We start from the raw sequence: 17,461 nt of genomic DNA, 5'->3' as shown, positions 1-17,461 counted from the left end.
ATAGAAAGTAAGCTCCGTGGAGTTCGGGATGTTTGCCCATGTTGTTCACCCAGAACGGTGCTGGACACAAGCTAGGAGCTCTGGAAATACAGATGAATAGATGAATTGAATAAATGAGTAACGTGTATGTATAGGAGGATGAGACTTAAAGCTTCTTAGTTTCTTGGACAGAAATTGGGGTTGAGTTATAGTGATAAAGACGAACTCAGGGCAGTCCCGGGTGGCTCAGCGGTTTAGCGCCGCCTTAAGCCCAGGGCCTGATCCTGGGGACCCGGGATAGAGTCCCACATCGGGCTCCCTGCATGGAGCCTGCTTCTGCCTGTGTCTCTTTCTGCCTCTCTCTCTGTGTGTGTCTCTCATGAATAAAAAATAAATAAAATCTTAAAAAAAAAAAAAAGAAGAAGAACTCAGACCCTCAAAGGGAAGATTGTGAGCCACATGCTGAAGCCACAGAAGACAGTAAGGTTTCACAAACAGTGAAGATGCTATAATGGCTCCAGATCATAGAATGGTTATCAAACTTTCCTCTTGCCTCCACTTCAGACCTCCAAACCATTCCTTTGTATTGATTTAAAGTTTCTAGAATCCCATGGCCTTGGAGAACTAATACATAATATAGTGATTATTGGCAACAAAACTGGATTATAAACATCAAACTTGCTGGCAGGATTAGGTCTTAACTGTTCCCACTACTAGAAGAAACAATAGTTACATGGTGGGGCAGAGGTGTGAGCCAACCTGGGGATGGCGATCATTTTGCAATATAAACATAAACCCTGTACACCTCAAACTTACACAATGGTGTATGTTAATTATACTCAATTAAAAAGGAGGGGGGAGAAGAACCCCATGGCCTGAGGCTGGATAAGCAGAATGTTGGGAATCCAGCCAAAATAAAATAATACTGAAAGTGAAGACTGTTAATATCAGGAAGTTAGGGTGGTCCCAAACTTCCAGTGTTTTTCCGGGGGAACTTCAAATTTCACATAATTCTGTGACATCCTTGACATCCTGCTTACTGGTGTTTTGCTCTATTTAACCATGTAGTGTGTGGGCGTATATCCATGAGGCTTTTCATGTTTCTGAGTTGAGTTGACTCCCCCTCCTTGCCCAGCACAGACCAGTGAGCAGCTGACAATAAGACATGAGCATTATGGAGCCTTGATGGCTTACTCATTCAAGGTCCTGGGGAGGGAGAGGGGACGTGGGGAGGGTGCTGGTGTGGCTCCAAATAGCCCAGCTGGGGAGGTAGAGCCCCAAGAGGGCGGTCCACGGCCTGGTCCCAGGACTGTGCTGTCATCAGTGGCAGTGACCCCCACTCACTCACAGAAGTTGGTGCAGGGGGTGAGGGTGGCGGCGGGAATGCGGGTGGGGGGTGGGGGTAGTCCTTGCTGGGAAGTGTGCAGAGCCCAGGTTCCCACCAATGCCAAGCCCTCCACGGGTACAGAGGAGGAACGTCTTTGAGTTAAATTTAATGCTCAACCGCATATTCATCTGGGCCGTTTTATGTTTGTCTTGCCTTTCTTTTAATAGTTTGTTTCTATTTTCATCTTCACAGGTCCACACTCTGAGTTGAAGGCTACCTCAGACACTTCTCCGGAATTCATTAACAGGATGTCCTTTAACCAACTAAATGAGTGCGAAACCGCTGTGTGGGGGGTACCCCAAATGAGGTCAGTCACAGGTCCAGGGAGTGCATAGGGAGAAGTTCACATGGACTTTCCAGCCGTTTTGTGTTCCTCTTCTTCATTTATCCTTCTTCCAAGCTGCCCCCCACCCCAGCCTCCCCCTCACCACCACCCACTGCATCGTCTCCTGCAACCCTGAAATCTGGATTTCTCCACTCCCTTTCTCTCATGCTCCCTCTCCTAACAGAGTCATGGGCTGGCGGGTTCCCCCACAGGCTCTGTTACCCAGACTTGATGCCCCCCACCCCCATGGAATTTCCTGGAATCTTCTCAGAGCAGGGTCAGTGCCTCACAGCTTGCCTAACTCCTGGCTTTCCTCACTGTTTTCTCCAAATCCCATGCAGCCACCGCCCCCCTGCTCCTCACTGGTACTGAGCATCTCTGCTCCAGCCCCCTCCCCAAGTGACACCACTCTGTGGCTTCCTTGGTCCCCAGATCCTCTCTTGGGAAACCCACCCACACCCCTCCCCCCAGCCACAGCGCAGTGTCCCTTAACAGTGATGGGGAGAAGAGGAGCTCATGCCACTCACTGTGGTTCTCCCTGAGCCTTCTAGACGCCCTACTGGATGCAGGGAGTGGGCTTCTGCTGACGCGAGGAGCCACTGTAGGGAGCTCCAGGCTCTGGGGTCTGGACACAGGGCTACCACACAGGATGCTTCCTCCTCGGCTGGCTGCTGGCTGCCACCTACTCAGACATGCCCTGCTGTCATCCTAACTCATATCACTGGAGAGCAGTAGCAACTCAGTTCCCTTATCTGGAGCAGCCAGGAAGACGCCTGTCACCAGGCCAGGGCTGAGGGTAGAGGGAGGGGGATGATCAAAGGCCGGGTCCTGGGGAAACCAGGGAGAGCAAGGGACTTCCTGCTTTCCTCAATCACTTGAGAAACACTGTAGGGGTCCAGAGGAGCTTTCAAGTTGCTTTCTTTGGGTTGTTCCCTGCGACACTGAGACCAGTGACTTGTGGTATAGAGCTCCCACAGAGAAACAGTGGCTTCTCTTGCCCCTAAAGGTCACGACCGGCTTCTCAGAAGAAAGGCGGTCTCTCAGCAGCCCCAGACTATTCCCACAGCTGCTTGGATGGTGGCTCAGGAGGCAGTGCCCTGTCCCCCTGGAACTCTGTCAAGTGGTAAGTCATCTGTGTATTTAACCAGTAGAGTCCATGTTGATGCTTGGGATGGTTTCACTTTTGCAAATCTTTGTTTCTGTCCTTCGAGAGAAGAACACAGGCAGCCTGTCACAGGAAGCTATTTCACAGGGTGAGCAGACTTTTCGAACGCAGAAATTAGGACCGATACTGATTTCATGACACAGTACTTGGCTCTCTTCGATGGTGTGTTTCCTTAAATATTATCTTCGGATAGTCACGGCTTGTTTCCACCAGGAGAACTAAAGTTCTGTAAAGAAGTAGAATGCTTACTTTTTTTTTAATCTGCCCTGTGGTGTTAGCACACTGCCCAAATATGACGTGAGGGCATAACAAACAGGTCAATTATAGTAGCCGCTCTCAGCAGGTGCAGATGCCTCAGAGCAATGTTTACTTTCAATCTTCCAAGATGTAGACCTATTCTGGGTAAAATGAAGTACCAGTAAAGGGAGAGGATGGCTGCATAGACACTAATCCAATTTTTTTCCCCCTCCAGGACCACCCAGCCGTATGAAGAGGAAATAATCCTTGGCTTCTCCACAGGGCAGCCTGAAGATGGATAATTACGTGACAGCCCCAGAGGATGACTATGACGTCCTCATAGAGGATGATCTGAATAATGATGAAATAAAACTGTGCCACCTTTACGAAACCAAGATCCTGTCAAGGGTGTTGCCGCAGCTCTACGCCACCGTGTTCCTGGCTGGTCTCCTGGGCAGTCTCTTGGTTGTGCTCATCCTGGTAAAATATAAAGGACTCAAGCACATGGGAAATATCTATTTCCTAAACTTGGCAGTTTCAAATTTGTGTTTCTTGCTTGCCCTGCCATTCTGGGCCTATGCTGCGATGCATGAGGAGGTTCTCGGCAACTCCATGTGTAAAATTCTAGTCGTACTTTACTCCATAGGCCTGTACAGTGAGGCTTTGTTCAACATCCTCCTGACTGTGCAAAGGTACCTCGTGTTTATCAACGTGAACTTTCCCTCGACCACGAGAGCAGTGCGCTGGGGCATCATCTCGAGTGTTCTGGCATGGGTCTTAGCCACTCTGGTCATTTTGCCTGAATCCATGTTTTACAAACCTCAGATGGAAAGCCAGAAATACAAGTGTTCCATTAGCAGACCTCACTTCCTGCCAGCTGAAGAGACATTCTGGAAGTATTTTCTCACCTTAAAGATGAACGTTTTGGGATTTCTTTTCCCACTGTGCGTTTTTGTATTTTGCTCCGTGCGAATGAGAAGAATACTAAGGTCTGGAGAGAGGGGGAATGGCCTTCACCAGCTGGTTTTTGCCATAATGGCTGTCTTCCTTCTGATGTGGGGACCCTACAATATTGCACTTTTCCTGTCCACTTTCAAGGAATATTTCTCCCTGCACGACTGTAAGAGCAACTACAACCTGGACATAAGCGTTCAGATCCTTAGAATTTTCGCGACCACCCACTGCTGCGTCAACCCCCTCCTCCACACGTTCCTCGACACCATGTTCAGAAGACACCTTCGCCGCCTTTGCTGTGTGCATGACAGCAGTCTGCTCCAGTCCACTGAGGAATCTGCACGAGCTGCACCAAGGGAAGAACGTGACCATTCTACCAAAGTGTAAACTAGCTTCTGTCAAAGGCAGAATAAATATTGATTTTTGTATCGTTGCATTGTTTTGTGTAATCTTTTTGCACACCTTTGTATATAAAAATAGGTTATGGGAAGAAAAGCGAGGTGGTAAACAAGCATTTTCCAAGCTCTGAGTCTGTCTCAAGTGTTGTGCGAGGCTCTTTGCAAACCTGAGCCCCTTTGCGCCTCAATACTTGAGCATGGGTTTGGGTGGAATTTGTCTCATTCTGCTAAGGGGGTTACTAAGGCTCAGACATTTGTCTAGGCTCACACAGCTAGAAAGTGGCAGGACTGGGACCCAAACATGAGTGCCATTCGCTCCAGAGCCAACACACCAAACTTCCAAAAACTGGGCAAGGAAATACAAAAATTAATATGTACTCTTAAAACCAATAAGACCACATTCCAAACTAGAAGCAACCTATTCCTATAGAAGTAATTGTTCAGGCACATTTTCTTGCAGGTAATTGAAAGAACTGGCAGGCTGGAAGCTATGGGTAAAGAGGTAAAAGTGATGTGCTCTGTGGAATTTGCTAGGTCTCCTTGGCTACTTGCTACATGAATAGTCTGCATAAAATAAAGTCCAGGCAAGAATATTTTCAAAGGAATTGAAAAAACACTAATACAGTATAATCTGAAGTGGAATCTGCTAAAATGAGTTGTAACTGATGGGGGTTAAAATATGTGTTGAGGAGGAAAAGGCTTAGTTGGGAAAATTTACAAAATTTGTGAAAATGGATAAGTCAATGGTTATTCATTATTGATACTGCGTGGAAAATTTTGGAATTTACGATGTGCATTAAACCGGTAGTGTCAACAATGAATTTTATGTGCTGCCACAGACTTAACCATCATTAGTTCTATGGATTTCTTTCAGAAATAAAAATTGAGGGGCACCTGGGTGGCTCAGCTGGTTGAGCGTCTGTCTTCGGTTCAGATCATGATCTCGGGGTCTTGGGATCAAGTCCCACATCTGGCTCCATGCTCAGTGAGGTGTCTGCTTCTCCTTCTCCCTTTGCCCTTCCTTTCTCTCTCTCTCTCTCTCTCTTTTACAATAAATTTATTTTTTTATTGGTGTTCAATTTGCCAACATACAGAATAACACCCAGTGCTCATCCTGTCAAGCGCCCCCCTCAGTGCCCATCACCCATTCACCCCACCCACCGCCCTCCTCCCCTTCCACCACCCCTAGTTCGTTTCCCAGAGTTAGGAGTCTTTATGTTCTGTCTCCCTTTCTGATACTTCCTACCCATTTCTTCTCCCTTCTCTTCTATTCCTCTCTCTCTCTCTCTAATAAGTCATTAAAAAATCAATAAAATCTTTAAAAAAAAAAAAGAAGAAAAGTTGAATAACCTGATTCACTTTATGACACAGCAATTTAATGGTGTAGCAGTGGCAGGGACTCCATGGAAATTGTCCTGAACGAGAAGGACTGTCAATATCTATTATATAGAACACTGAACAGCTTTGAAAATTAAATTCATATGTTTCTTAATAAACTCAACCTAACAAATAAATAAATAAATAAATAAATAAACTCAACCTAACATTACAGGGCAAAATAGCACTTACATATGAAACATATAGTGTAGTCAAGTCACTTGACAACTCTTGTTTGGATCACAAGAAATGTCAAGCCTCTTTATACACTTCCCATGTGCTATGTCGAAAGCAGGAATGGACCTAAAGGGTGTTCTGCTAAGTGAAATAAGTCAGAGTGAGACAAATGTCATAGGATCTCACTCACATGTAAAATCTAAAACCAAGCGAATAAACAAACCAAAATAAGAATTGGAACTATAAACTCAGAAAACAAACTGATGGCTGCAGAGGGGAAGGGGGAGGGGAATGGGTAAACTGGATGAAGGGAAGTGGGAGATAGAGGCTTCTAGTTACGGAATGAATAAGTCAGGGGAATAGAAGGCACAGCATAGGGAACATAGTCAATGATATTGCAATAGTGTTTGGTGACAGATGGTAGCTCCACTTGCTGTGGGCACAGCATAAGGTGTAGAGAAGTTGAATCACTATGTTCTACACCTAAAACTGATGTAACATTGTGTGTGAACTGTACGCAGATAAAAAAATTTTAATAAATAAGAATTAAGAAGTAAAGGTCCAAAAAAATGTATACCCTACATTAAAACTGTGCTGTTCCCATGGCCTCTGGGTAGCTCAGTTGGTTGAATGTCTGACTCTTGGTCTCATCTCAGGTTTTGATCTTAGGACTGTGGGTTTGGGCCCCACATTGGGGTAAATAACTCTATGGCTGGATAATACTTTCACTGTTTTTGTTTGTTTGTTTGTTTGTTTGTTTGTTTTTTAAGTAGGCTCCACGCCCAGCGCAGAGCCTAGTGTGGGGCCTGAACTCAAAACCCTAAGATCAAGACCTGAGCTGAGATAGAGAGTCAGATGCATAACCTACTGCACCACCAAGGCACCCCAGCTGGATTTTTTTTTAAGTTAAGTAGCAGGAGTGCCTGGGTGGCTCAGTTGGTTGAGTGTCTGCCTTTGGCTTGGGTCATCGTCTCGGGGTCCTGGGATTGAGCCCCATGTCAGATTCTCTGCTCGGCAGGAGTCTGCTTCTCTCTCTCTCTCTCTCTCTCTCTCTCTCTTTGCCATCCCCCCTACTTGTGCTCTCTGCTCTCTCAAATGAATAAAATATTTTTTTTAAAAATGTTAAGTTGCAGAAATGAGATTTCTGCTCTTATACAAACATATCAAACATGCTTTCTGGGGTGCCTGGGTGGCATTGTCAGTTAAGCACATGACCTGGTTTGGGCTCAGGTCATGATATCAGAGGCATGAGATGGAGTCTCCTTGGGATTCTCTCTCTCCTCTCCCTCTGCCCCTCCTGCTTGTGTTCTCTCTCTCTCTCTCTCTCTCTCTCTTTCTCTCTCTCTCTCTCCCTCTCTCAAAGTAAATAAGTCTTAAAAAAATAAAAACATATTTTCTGAACTTGGTGATTTTCAGACCTTGACACAAAAAAGAGATTTCCATATTTTTAAATCAATTTGTGCAACTGGAGAGCTTCCATCTTATCTCCAGTTGAAGGTGGTCTTAAATCTAATGGCATGCTGTACTAGAAGGTAAACATCAGGTGAAGAATCTAATAGAATTCTAGAAATGTCTTCTCAGTGATAAATATGCACTATGTATATGCTGGCAGACCGGTATCAGAGTTTGGCAGCACCTGTGTGAAAAGACATTTTCAAAGACAAATCATGTAAAATTTCTCCTTGGATCAGCTTTATGGGATGAACTTTTGCAATCCACTTTAATAATAGGGAATATCAGTTTTGAACCTCAATTAAACAAAAGTTACCCCCCTGACTTCCACTCTTCTCATTAGTAGACCTGTATCACACAAAAGAAACTACTGCAATTATGAGTTGATACACATACCATGCCACCCCAACGCACAGCTTCCACCTTACTTCCTCCATTCCGAATTTCTTTCCTCCTCCTTTCCTTCATGGTAAACTCTAGGTCCCAAAAACATTAACACATTTACTCATTTTCTCAATCACACATATACACAGCAGTCTCCAGGGTTGCTGCACTCATAGTGCTTAGAATCATGGAAAGACAGATATAAGAAGGATAGGGAGGAGCACAAGTAGGGGGAGTGGCAGAGAGAGAGAGAGAGAGAGAGAGAGAGAGAGAGAAGCAGACTCCCTGCCGAGCAGAGAATCTGACATGGGGCTCAATCCAGGACCCCGAGACGATGACCCAAGCCAAAGGCAGACACTCAAACCAGCCCTAAAGATGAAGCCTGGAGTGGGAGAGATGAAGCTGTCACTGGCCCCGGGAGAGTGATTGACGTTATGAGATTTATCTGCGGTGTCTGAGCTCAGAAGTGAGTGATTCCCCCACAGGAATCCTGCACCTACTCCATCTTCTCTTTCTATGGGGTCTATGCAGGTGGAGTGCAGGCAGAGTCCTGACTATGACACATCAAGGAGGGACACACTGAGCCTGAAATCCAGCCTATGTACATGGCTGAGTGGGCCGAGCTCCCAGCGGGGGCTGGGCACACTATGGGAAAGGGGTACCTTTCCTGGGCTTCGTACAGAGGCCCTGTATGGACAGCTCTCTGCTCAGGCACCATGAAATGCTCTGCTGTCACTGTTCTAATGCACTTTCCCTGCCATCACACTGTCCCCTGTCCTGTGTGTGGGCAGATGTTCATGGGAATCATTCTGCCACCAGGACAAACAGGAAAGGGAGTTGTCTCCCTCTGAGACCAAGCTCAGGGGCAGAGGGAATTCAAGGAAGTAAGGCAGGGACAGCCCCAAGTCAGTGCAGGACTGGAAGGTCTTGCCAGAGGGTGGAGAAGCAGAGAAGCAGACACAGGTGAAGACCATGCAGAATGCAAGGTCGAGAGCTTTCCCTGGAAGCCTGTGAGAAGCTAGGGCTTGGAGGGAGTGAAAGCAAGGACGCCAAACTGCGCCCTCACTCCATTCAGTGTGAAAAGAATGTGGGAGCCAAAGGTCGTGTGGCAGCCCAGGGCTTGCGCTACACAGAATGCACTGCCTGTGGGAGGAGAAAGCAGCATACGGGCAGTTACAGGACTGGGCAACACATTTCCCACTTCTGCAAGAATTCATGAGTACAGAGGTCTGAGATGGTTTACCATAGATATAGTTTTGGGGTTGGTTTGTCCCCAAAGATATGAGACACACAGAAGGAGGCATATTTCTCTAGTAGCTAAGACAAAATCCACAAACTGGTTCCTTCTCATGCCTGGAAGCCTTGACCATCATCCCAGACAAGCTGAAGCAGAGAAGATGTGTTATTTCTTCTTTTCCTCCATCTTGTCCCTGCCTTACCCCAGATTCTCCATACCCTCTATCTCTCTAGGGGTGATGCTGTTCTTTAAAACTCAAAAAGCAGGCTGTGGTACCAGTTTCCTGCTCTGCAGAGGGCTCGGGGTCCTACTCAGCATTCCCACGGCCTCCCAGGGCCTCACCTGCTCACCACCTGTCACTCACTTCCTTCTGCTGCCTCATTACTGATCTTCACCACCTGTCATTTCCAGAAGCTGTGATCTCTCCCCATACGCTCTCCCCATATGCAGACACTCCCCATATGGCCAAGATGGATCAGTCCTCCATTCGTATCAGGCATCAGTGATTAAGGATACTGGCCAGCAGAGACAGGAATTGTCTCTGTGACTATATTTTTCTTTAGAACCTGACTGGCTGTGTTCCTGGGGCCCATGCATCCTCTCTGAGCAGATCTTTCACCATCTCCACATTTCCTCACCTGTGGTTGACTCTAAGTTCCCCATTCACCCAGAAGAGTGGGTCAGCTCTATTGATTTGGTTTCAAACTCTCATTCTTAGGGTAGAGGGCTCACCTTTCTCAACCCCAATGGCCATGTGACATGATTTCCTAACATATCCTCTGCTTCCATCCTGAAATTCAGACTCCAGCCATTTAGTTCATTCTTGCTCTAACACTGGAAATGACCTGCTTTGGGCCATGGTGTTTCCAGCCCAGCAGGACTGTTGCTTCAGTTGGGAGGAGCAGGTTGGTGCTCACACCCACAACCATGGCATGGGTGGTGGTGATTTGCTTACCTTCTCTATTTTCATGACTATGAGCCTGATGTATAGATATTTATGTGTGTTCTGTTGACAACACTAAATTTCAGAAAAGAGAGACATAGGCTTAGGGTTGAAATAATGAAGGTAATGCCTCAGATCCAGAAGAGAAATAGTGTCCTATTGCCAAAATATTCACTGCTTCCTCCCACTGGGCCTCTCCCTGCAAGACATCATATGCCTGCCTTGTTGATGTCACGGCCACTCAACTTACTCTGAGCAATGAAATGATGGGAATGGCAAAGCCATTGCCCCTAGAGAAGCTTTAGAAGTTATTGTGAGGCATCTCCAATTCTCCTTTCTGTCTTCAGGCCAGCAGACCCCAGGTGGAGCCACTTGTTCAGCCCAGATCTCAGAACAAAGGTATGAGCTGAGCAAAAGAGCCACTGGTGCAAAGACATGGGTGTAAGACAAAAATAAGCACTTGTTGTGTAAGCCGCTAAGATTTCTATAGAACTTAGCATGAGCTGATGGATGTGGTGATGTTAGATTTTCTAATTTAATTTCAGCCAGAAAGGGGATTTCACTGGTGGGCTTTAATTTCACCTTCATATCTTATTTATACAAGAAAGTTCATACAGTTCAAATGTCATGCTTTGTGGGGCTGTTATTATGACTAATATGGCAACAGCATCAAATGTTGCTCACTGAATAACCTTCTCAGGCTAGTGAGGATACATGGCATATCTGGGCCATAATTATAGTAGCAAAAAAAAGTGAGTTTTCATCCTAAGTTTAGGGGACCTTAATTCATGTCCTTTCAGAGCCCGGTGTAGGCAGCAGCAAAGCTACCCACCCACTGATGGTGGTCAACACTGCCACCCTTGTCTGACATCAGCCTTTGAAGGTACAGTCTTCCTCTGGTTGGCATGGGTTTACTTGTTGGGTCCAATGAGCCAAAGGAAAAACTGAAAGCCAGAAAATGACCCCTTCCCAGGGAAAAGTTAGCAATCTGAGAGAGCTGGTACCTAGCCACCCCTGAGCCCCACTTTCTGGAAGAAGGTCCACATTAGTAGCTGAGACCACATCACTTGGTTCTTTCATAGGTCAGAAGCAAAAGCCTGGAGAAGAAAGCCACAGGGAGCGCACTGAAAGAACAAAGCATGGACCCTCCACAAGGCAGAGGAAGGCAGGCCAGAGAGGAGGATGAGTGGTATGAAAGCTGAGGGAATGGGGTTCGAGAAGGAGTGAGAGGACCATGGGGTCAGGAGTGGCTACGGGCTCAGGGGAAGAGATCTGGAAACGCTGAGAAGCTTGGCAGTTTGGGAGGGCATGGGTGTCCTTTTCCAGAGCCACTCAGGAGAGAGAACAGGTTAGAACCCAATCACAGTGAGGTGCAGAGAGAATGGGAGAGTGGCCCGACTGCTTGCTGAAGGAATAGAGGGCAGCCCGCCTGGCCCGTGCTCTCTAGAGCTGGGCTGAGGGAAGTGGGGGGAGTGTAAATGAGTGAGTGGAGGTTAACCAGAGGGGGAGGGACAATAAGGCCAGTCAGAAGGCCAAGGGACAGAAGGTTGTCACCTCTCCCTATGATGCCTGTATTTGTACATTCACTGTACCTGATGCAATTTATTTAAGATACCAAATTCTCAAAAATCTTTGTGATACCCAGTTTCTTTCACCAATGCCTCAATTCCTACTCCCTATCCCTCTCCCTGCCCTAGAAACACATGCACACAAAGCACACATACAAACGCATGCACACACGCATACACGTGCGCATCCGCGTACACACCCACCCCGGCACACACAGCAACAACCATGTGAACAGCCATCCAGATGCCCTTGGGGAAACCAGATGCTGGGCCTGGTCTTTGCTTCTAGACAAGCAGGCACTGAACCCACAGGGAAGAGAAGGAGCCCGACCTGGAAAGTGTGGAAGGAAAGATCCAGCTGCGCCAGTATCTGATCAGACACATGATTTCTATATAAAATTCTAGAAAAGATGAATGATGCTTTATAAGGAATGAAAATCGAAAGCCTTTCTCATTTTATTTATTGCAAGGATGACAGCAAGGAGCTGGGAAAGCAGTTGATTGGCCAGGAGGGGAGAAGGCCCATACCTCCAAGGGGGAGGCTATAGGAGCAGTGAGGGGGAGGGGCCGAGGCACCTCTGGGGAAAAGGCCAGGCACTCTTCTCATGTGTTTTATCTCCTCAGGAAGGCGCAGGCTTCCAGAAGCGCTGTGGGACACACCAAAGCAGGAGATTCAGAAACAGATTTCTCTTTTTTTACCCGAGTCAACCAAGGAGGGTACTAAAACACAGACTTTCCCCCTGCCTTCTCCCACCAACCCTTGGCCAGCCAGCTCTGTCCCCCACACCCTGAGCCACTTCCTGCCCTGGCCTTAGTGACACAAGATCCATCCCATTTGTCTCTAACTGAATCAACGGTCACACTCAAGTTCACAAGACATGAGTGGTCCTCTGATGTGAGCCATTTATCACCCTCGTCTTCATGCAAATCTGTCTGCCATGGTGTTCACTCAGTCATTCACTAGTACTCTGGGGCCTGCTTTGTGTGAGGTACTGTGCTAAGTGCCGGGGATTGAGCAGGGACAGAAGGACCCTGCCTTCAGCCAGCATGCACTCTGTGCAGTCCTGAGCTGGCTGCTCCCAAGAATAGCCCCACAGCCTCTTTCTCAAAGCCGAGTCCTAGGGCCACCCCATCACAATTCCCCAGATGCCGGTTGGTAAAGAGCAGTGACACTGTTGACATTTGAGACCCGGGAATTCTTTGTTGGCAGGGCTCTTCCATGCTTTATTTAGCAGCATCTCTGGCTTCTGCCCATAGACACCAGCTGCACCACTCACCCTTTCACACCCCCGCCCCGCCCCAGCAACTTATAAGAATCAAAAATACCTCCAAGCATTGCCGAATGTCCCCTGGGACAGTGGGGGGCGGGGGGGTGGTCACTGCACCTAGCTGAGAATGACCAGTACAGAGATTCTTGGTCCCACCCCATCCCTGGACCGCCACCAGGCCGACACCTCCAGCTGTCTGATGAGGTGCCAGGAGTGGGATTCTGGGTGACCCCCATGCACAAGGGAGGCAGTACACACTGAAATTTTAGATTAACCACCTGGAGCCTTACAACGCTCTGCAATAGCTTATAAGTGTTTTTAAAGGAGCAAATTATTTGTCAGTATACTTTCCTGGCTAAGATGCTTTCTTGGAATTTGTACTCTCAATGATTGGTATTTACGGTAACAGTCTAGAGACCAGAATTTGTCATTTCTGAACACATACGTGCATATATACACACAGACACACACACATATATATACGTGTGTATATGTACGTATACCTACACAAGTATACCTACATGCAGACACACACACACTTCATTCTACTGAACAAAATGAATGATCAGTTTCTAAGAACCATGACAGGCACTCTCAGCATTATAAAAATTTAGCCTATCACCACTGCCTTATTTTTCTCTAAACCTTACACCTCATCACTGATGCTGTTGCTTCCTGAGGTGCAGGGATACACACTGCCTTAACACTTTGATTCCCATCTCCATTCCTAAAATGCTGTCTGGCCCTCCAGCCTCGCCACCCTCATGCATGGTGGCTCCTCCAGGCTGTTGCACTTACGGGAGGCTGAACACTGTCTCAGATTAGCAACGGCCGTGACATAGGCTGATCCCAAATATTCTTCATATGTGTTTTTGCCTTGGAGCTTGGCCAGGCACTCAGTGTTGTCATTGAACAGAAGATTTTTGGTTTCAGACTGGAACAAGCAAAACTCGCTTGGGCATTTGGCTCCATTTCTTCCAAACTGCATCTGTGATAAAAGGGCAGACAGTAAGCAAGTGGCCAAGGGAAACAGGAGAACGTTTAGGATTAGGAGAGGCCAAGGACCTCTCTTCCATCCAGGCTCAGGCCTGGGAAGCCTACAGAAGGAAAGGAGATGAGGTCTGGAGCCCTTCTACCTGTTGGCTGAGCCCTCCCCTGCCCCATGTCCTCCCGTGGCCCTGGGGTGACAGACCCACCAGGCAGTGCCGGGGCCCCTCACTACTTCTGATCCCATCTTCCACCATAGTTCCCTCCTTGTTCATCTGTGGCCTCTTCCTGTAGAACCTCTGCGTGACTAGGTGATAGCTGAGAATTTCTGAGGTCAAAAGGTGGTCACCTACAGCATTCTGACAGGGCCAGCTCTCCCACACAGGCAGGCTGCATTGGAAATCTCTGCCATTGGTCAGGACATTGCCTCGGGAGGGTCACTTAGCCTCTCTTGGCCAAAGTTCCTTCTCCGTGCTCTGGGGCAAGAGCAACACACCTCAGCGATGAACCACCTCCTACCAGCATGAGTGTGCCATAGCGAGGTTACTGTACCTATGATTACCATTCCAGGACCACCGTCTTTAAAGCACACCTGGACACCTGACGTTCTACTACCATAGTAGAAGTTCCAAAACAGAATCACAGACTTTAAGGAAATTGCATGGTTTCCTTCAAACCGCTTCCCACAGATAGCCTTCAATCTACAGAAGTTCTGGGTTTGTTGTTTTTAGAGATTACACATGTTCTCACTGAGACTCTGGGCAGCTCCTCAGCATGAAGCAAACGCTGTCACCACCAGCTTCAAGCAGAGGGACTGCAAAGAAGGGCTCTGGACAGACTGCTTCACCCAGCTCTGGGACCTGTGTGGTTAAGAGAGGGCAGGAGGCCCTCGTGATCCGCACCTGCTGGAAGAGCAGCACCTGCTCCAGGTGTTTGGCCTTTTCTTCCCGAGATACCACAGCATGGTTCGGAGCCATGGCCAGGTGACATCTCCGAGCCTCTGTCACAGGCTGCCGGGTGCCATCAAGACACAGCAGCTCAAAGTCCTCCAGCTTCAAATCCCTGGCCCATGGCTCAGGGTTCCCTCCTGGGGAGAGAAAAAAGAAGCAGCGTTAGCCACAGGGCTGCCCCGCTTGGTCAAAGGTCTTTTCTGGGTGGGTCCGACGAGTCCCCTGGCCTCCTGAAACGGTCACGTGTGGGTCGCAGTGATGTGAGGTAGAGTGCAGGAAGCTTTGTCCGCACTAGCTATGCAAACTCCAAATACAGCAAATGTCAGTGCTGCTTCCATACAAGGGGACAAGATTAGAGAATATAAAGGAGCGAAGCCCTGACACATTCTAACATTTGAAAATGTGGATGAACTTTGAAAATGTGATGCTCAGTGAAAGAAGCCAGTCACAAAAGTTTATGTGATTCCATTTAGGTGAAATGTCCAGAATGGGCAAATCTACAGATACAGAAAATAGACTGGTGGTTGGCAGCTCTGGAGGAGTGGGGAAAGGTGCAGGGGTACTTTATGGGGGCGTGTGAGTGTTCTAGAATTGGACTGGGCTGGTGGGTGTGGAGCTCCGTGAATGTGCTAGAGACCATGGAACTGCACACTTTGAATGGGTGAATTTTTATAGCATAAATTATATCTCAATAGAGTTGTTAGTTTTTTAAAAGAGAAAGTCTTCCACCTGTACCATATTTTCCAATGAGTTCCAGAAGAAGATTATCTGGTTTATGTTCAAGAAGAAATTGTTTTCTCCTTCCCTTCATATTCAAATGCTCTTAGTGTCTAACTAGAAAAAGAACGGGACCTTCTACAAGTTTATCAAATATGCTCCATCAATTAAAAAAAATACAGTTGTGAAATCCCAAAGAAACCTATACTTAAATAGGTTTCTCTATTTAAGTCACTCTATGACATCACTCTAGGGGATCAAGATGAGTCATGATGAGTCCCGAGTAATGTACAGAACTATTGAATTGAATCGGTACACTGTACACCCGAAACTAATATCACACTCTGTGTTAATTATACTTCAATTTAAAAATATGACATCAAACTGATCCCTGGAGATCACCTAGAGTAATGGTTCATAAATTTGAAATACAACTGTATGTATGTCTGTGTCTAAGCAAACACAGGTTCATTGTTTAGGTCCCTGCTTCTCTCCTTCTACCCTCTCTCCTCAAAACAAAAGCAAAAACACTTTATCTGTTCTCTCAGCTTTTGTCTATTTGATATTGAGATCATTCCAAATTTATAGGTCTGTCCTCAGTCCCTTTCCCAAGAGACGTGCGGAGGATCAGAAGGACGGAGGAGTGGCCATGACTCAGAGGAAGCAGTTCTTTCTCAGGGGGGTGAAGTGGCAAGTCATCTGCTGGGGGCCGTGGGGGCCAAGTGAGGGCCAAGTGGGGGCTCAGGAGAAGGCTGCAGTCTGGAAGACAACCAGATGGCTACGGGTGCTGAAGTTAGCAATTATTATTCACCTTCCATTATATGTCTTTGCCTTTGGGGGCAAAGACTCTCAAGGAGTTTCCAGACTGCGGGCTCACATGGGTCCAAATGAAGGTCCTTACTTCCTTTTTTAAAACTATGGCACAGGAAAATAAATAAATAAATAAATAAATAAATAAATAAATAAATAAAATAATGATAGATAGATAGATAAATAAATAAATAAAACCATGGCACAGGGAGATGGTGTGCTTCTGTGGTTGACTAGACAAAGCCAGGGAGATATTTGCTACTGAGTATGGCTGGTGTGTGTGTGTGTGAGAGAGAGAGAGACAGAGAGAGAGAGAGAGAGAGGAGAGAGAAGAAATTTGGCTTCAAAATCAATGTCACACTCATAGACATACCATATGGCATAAGGAGGTAAAGAATTTTGGAAGTAACCTGATCCAAAGCCTAGAAAAGGTTATAATAGCTTCCCAATTGCGAATCTGAATACTGGGACATGAGAGGGAAACATTTCACTTACCGTTTGTGTTCTGCAAGATTGTGGAATTTTTCACAAATGCGACATCTCCAGCCTTCTCTGCCAGGCACCTAAAATGTTCCAGAAAATAAACACATTGCCAGAGAAGAAAAACTATTAGGGTTTTCATAAATATTTGTAAGATGCATGCCAAAAACTGAAACATGGAAGTAAACACAGAACAGATAAAGACAAATATTTCCAGGAACTTATGGTTTAAAATGGCAGCTTGAACACATATGCTTGTGAGCCTTCTCTGCTCCTAGAATCCCAATAAAATGACATTACTGAGATTGCTGGGGTTTGGGGATTTTTTTTTACATTAGTGAGATATTTTTTAAGCCATAAACCATGAGCAAGAGGAGGGCAGGAGGAATAGAGTAAAGATAATGTGGACAATGTTTGCAAGGTGGAGAGCAAATCAATGAACAGGAATTGATCCAGCAGAGCAGAGACAGCTTTAACGTAAGCTGGAAGTGGGGGAAGCCCAGAAGGAAACTGATGTGCACTGCAGAACTCCAGAAAGGCTCATTAGTTAGAAGTATTAGGCACCACTGAAAGTGGCTGAGACAGGAGGACTGGATAGAGCGTGTACAGACATGGCTTAGGTGCCCTCCTCTTCCATGCGGATGTAAGATGACTCCCCCCACACCC

General features: G+C 46.7%; 2 protein-coding genes across 5 annotated transcripts in view; one reads left to right on the top strand and one right to left on the bottom strand.

The window, feature by feature from the left end:
- The first annotated feature begins 984 nt into the window (after positions 1 to 984).
- Positions 985 to 4,480, top strand: CCRL2 (C-C motif chemokine receptor like 2). Of its 4 annotated transcripts, XM_072721073.1 has the most exons (4): positions 985 to 1,182; positions 1,559 to 1,673; positions 2,698 to 2,814; positions 3,329 to 4,480. In XM_072721073.1, exon 4 carries the CDS (start codon positions 3,388 to 3,390, stop codon positions 4,432 to 4,434), a length of 1,047 nt encoding a protein of 348 aa, XP_072577174.1. In that variant the 5' UTR covers positions 985 to 1,182; positions 1,559 to 1,673; positions 2,698 to 2,814; positions 3,329 to 3,387; the 3' UTR covers positions 4,435 to 4,480. The 4 variants fall into 4 exon arrangements, with proteins under 4 accessions (XP_072577174.1, XP_025845628.1, XP_072577176.1 ...); XM_025989843.2 differs by lacking the exons at positions 985 to 1,182; positions 1,559 to 1,673 and having other exon boundaries at positions 2,532 to 2,814; XM_072721075.1 differs by lacking the exons at positions 985 to 1,182; positions 1,559 to 1,673; positions 2,698 to 2,814 and adding an exon at positions 2,873 to 2,944.
- Positions 4,481 to 12,015: 7,535 nt separating this feature from the next.
- LTF (lactotransferrin) overlaps positions 12,016 to 17,461 on the bottom strand; it is a 31,130-nt gene continuing 25,684 nt past the window's right edge. Inside the window, exons 14-17 of the mRNA XM_072721072.1 lie at positions 16,811 to 16,878; positions 14,741 to 14,925; positions 13,650 to 13,839; positions 12,016 to 12,230 (exon numbers count right to left, since the gene is read on the bottom strand). Of these exons, the coding sequence (XP_072577173.1) occupies positions 12,196 to 12,230; positions 13,650 to 13,839; positions 14,741 to 14,925; positions 16,811 to 16,878 (478 nt within the window). The 3' untranslated portion in view covers positions 12,016 to 12,195. The remainder of the gene's footprint in view (positions 12,231 to 13,649; positions 13,840 to 14,740; positions 14,926 to 16,810; positions 16,879 to 17,461) is intronic.

This window comes from Vulpes vulpes, chromosome 9 (assembly GCF_048418805.1).
Source record: "Vulpes vulpes isolate BD-2025 chromosome 9, VulVul3, whole genome shotgun sequence".
In the NCBI taxonomy this organism is placed as follows: domain Eukaryota; kingdom Metazoa; phylum Chordata; class Mammalia; order Carnivora; family Canidae; genus Vulpes; species Vulpes vulpes.
This window is presented reverse-complemented; position numbering and strand designations above follow the sequence as displayed.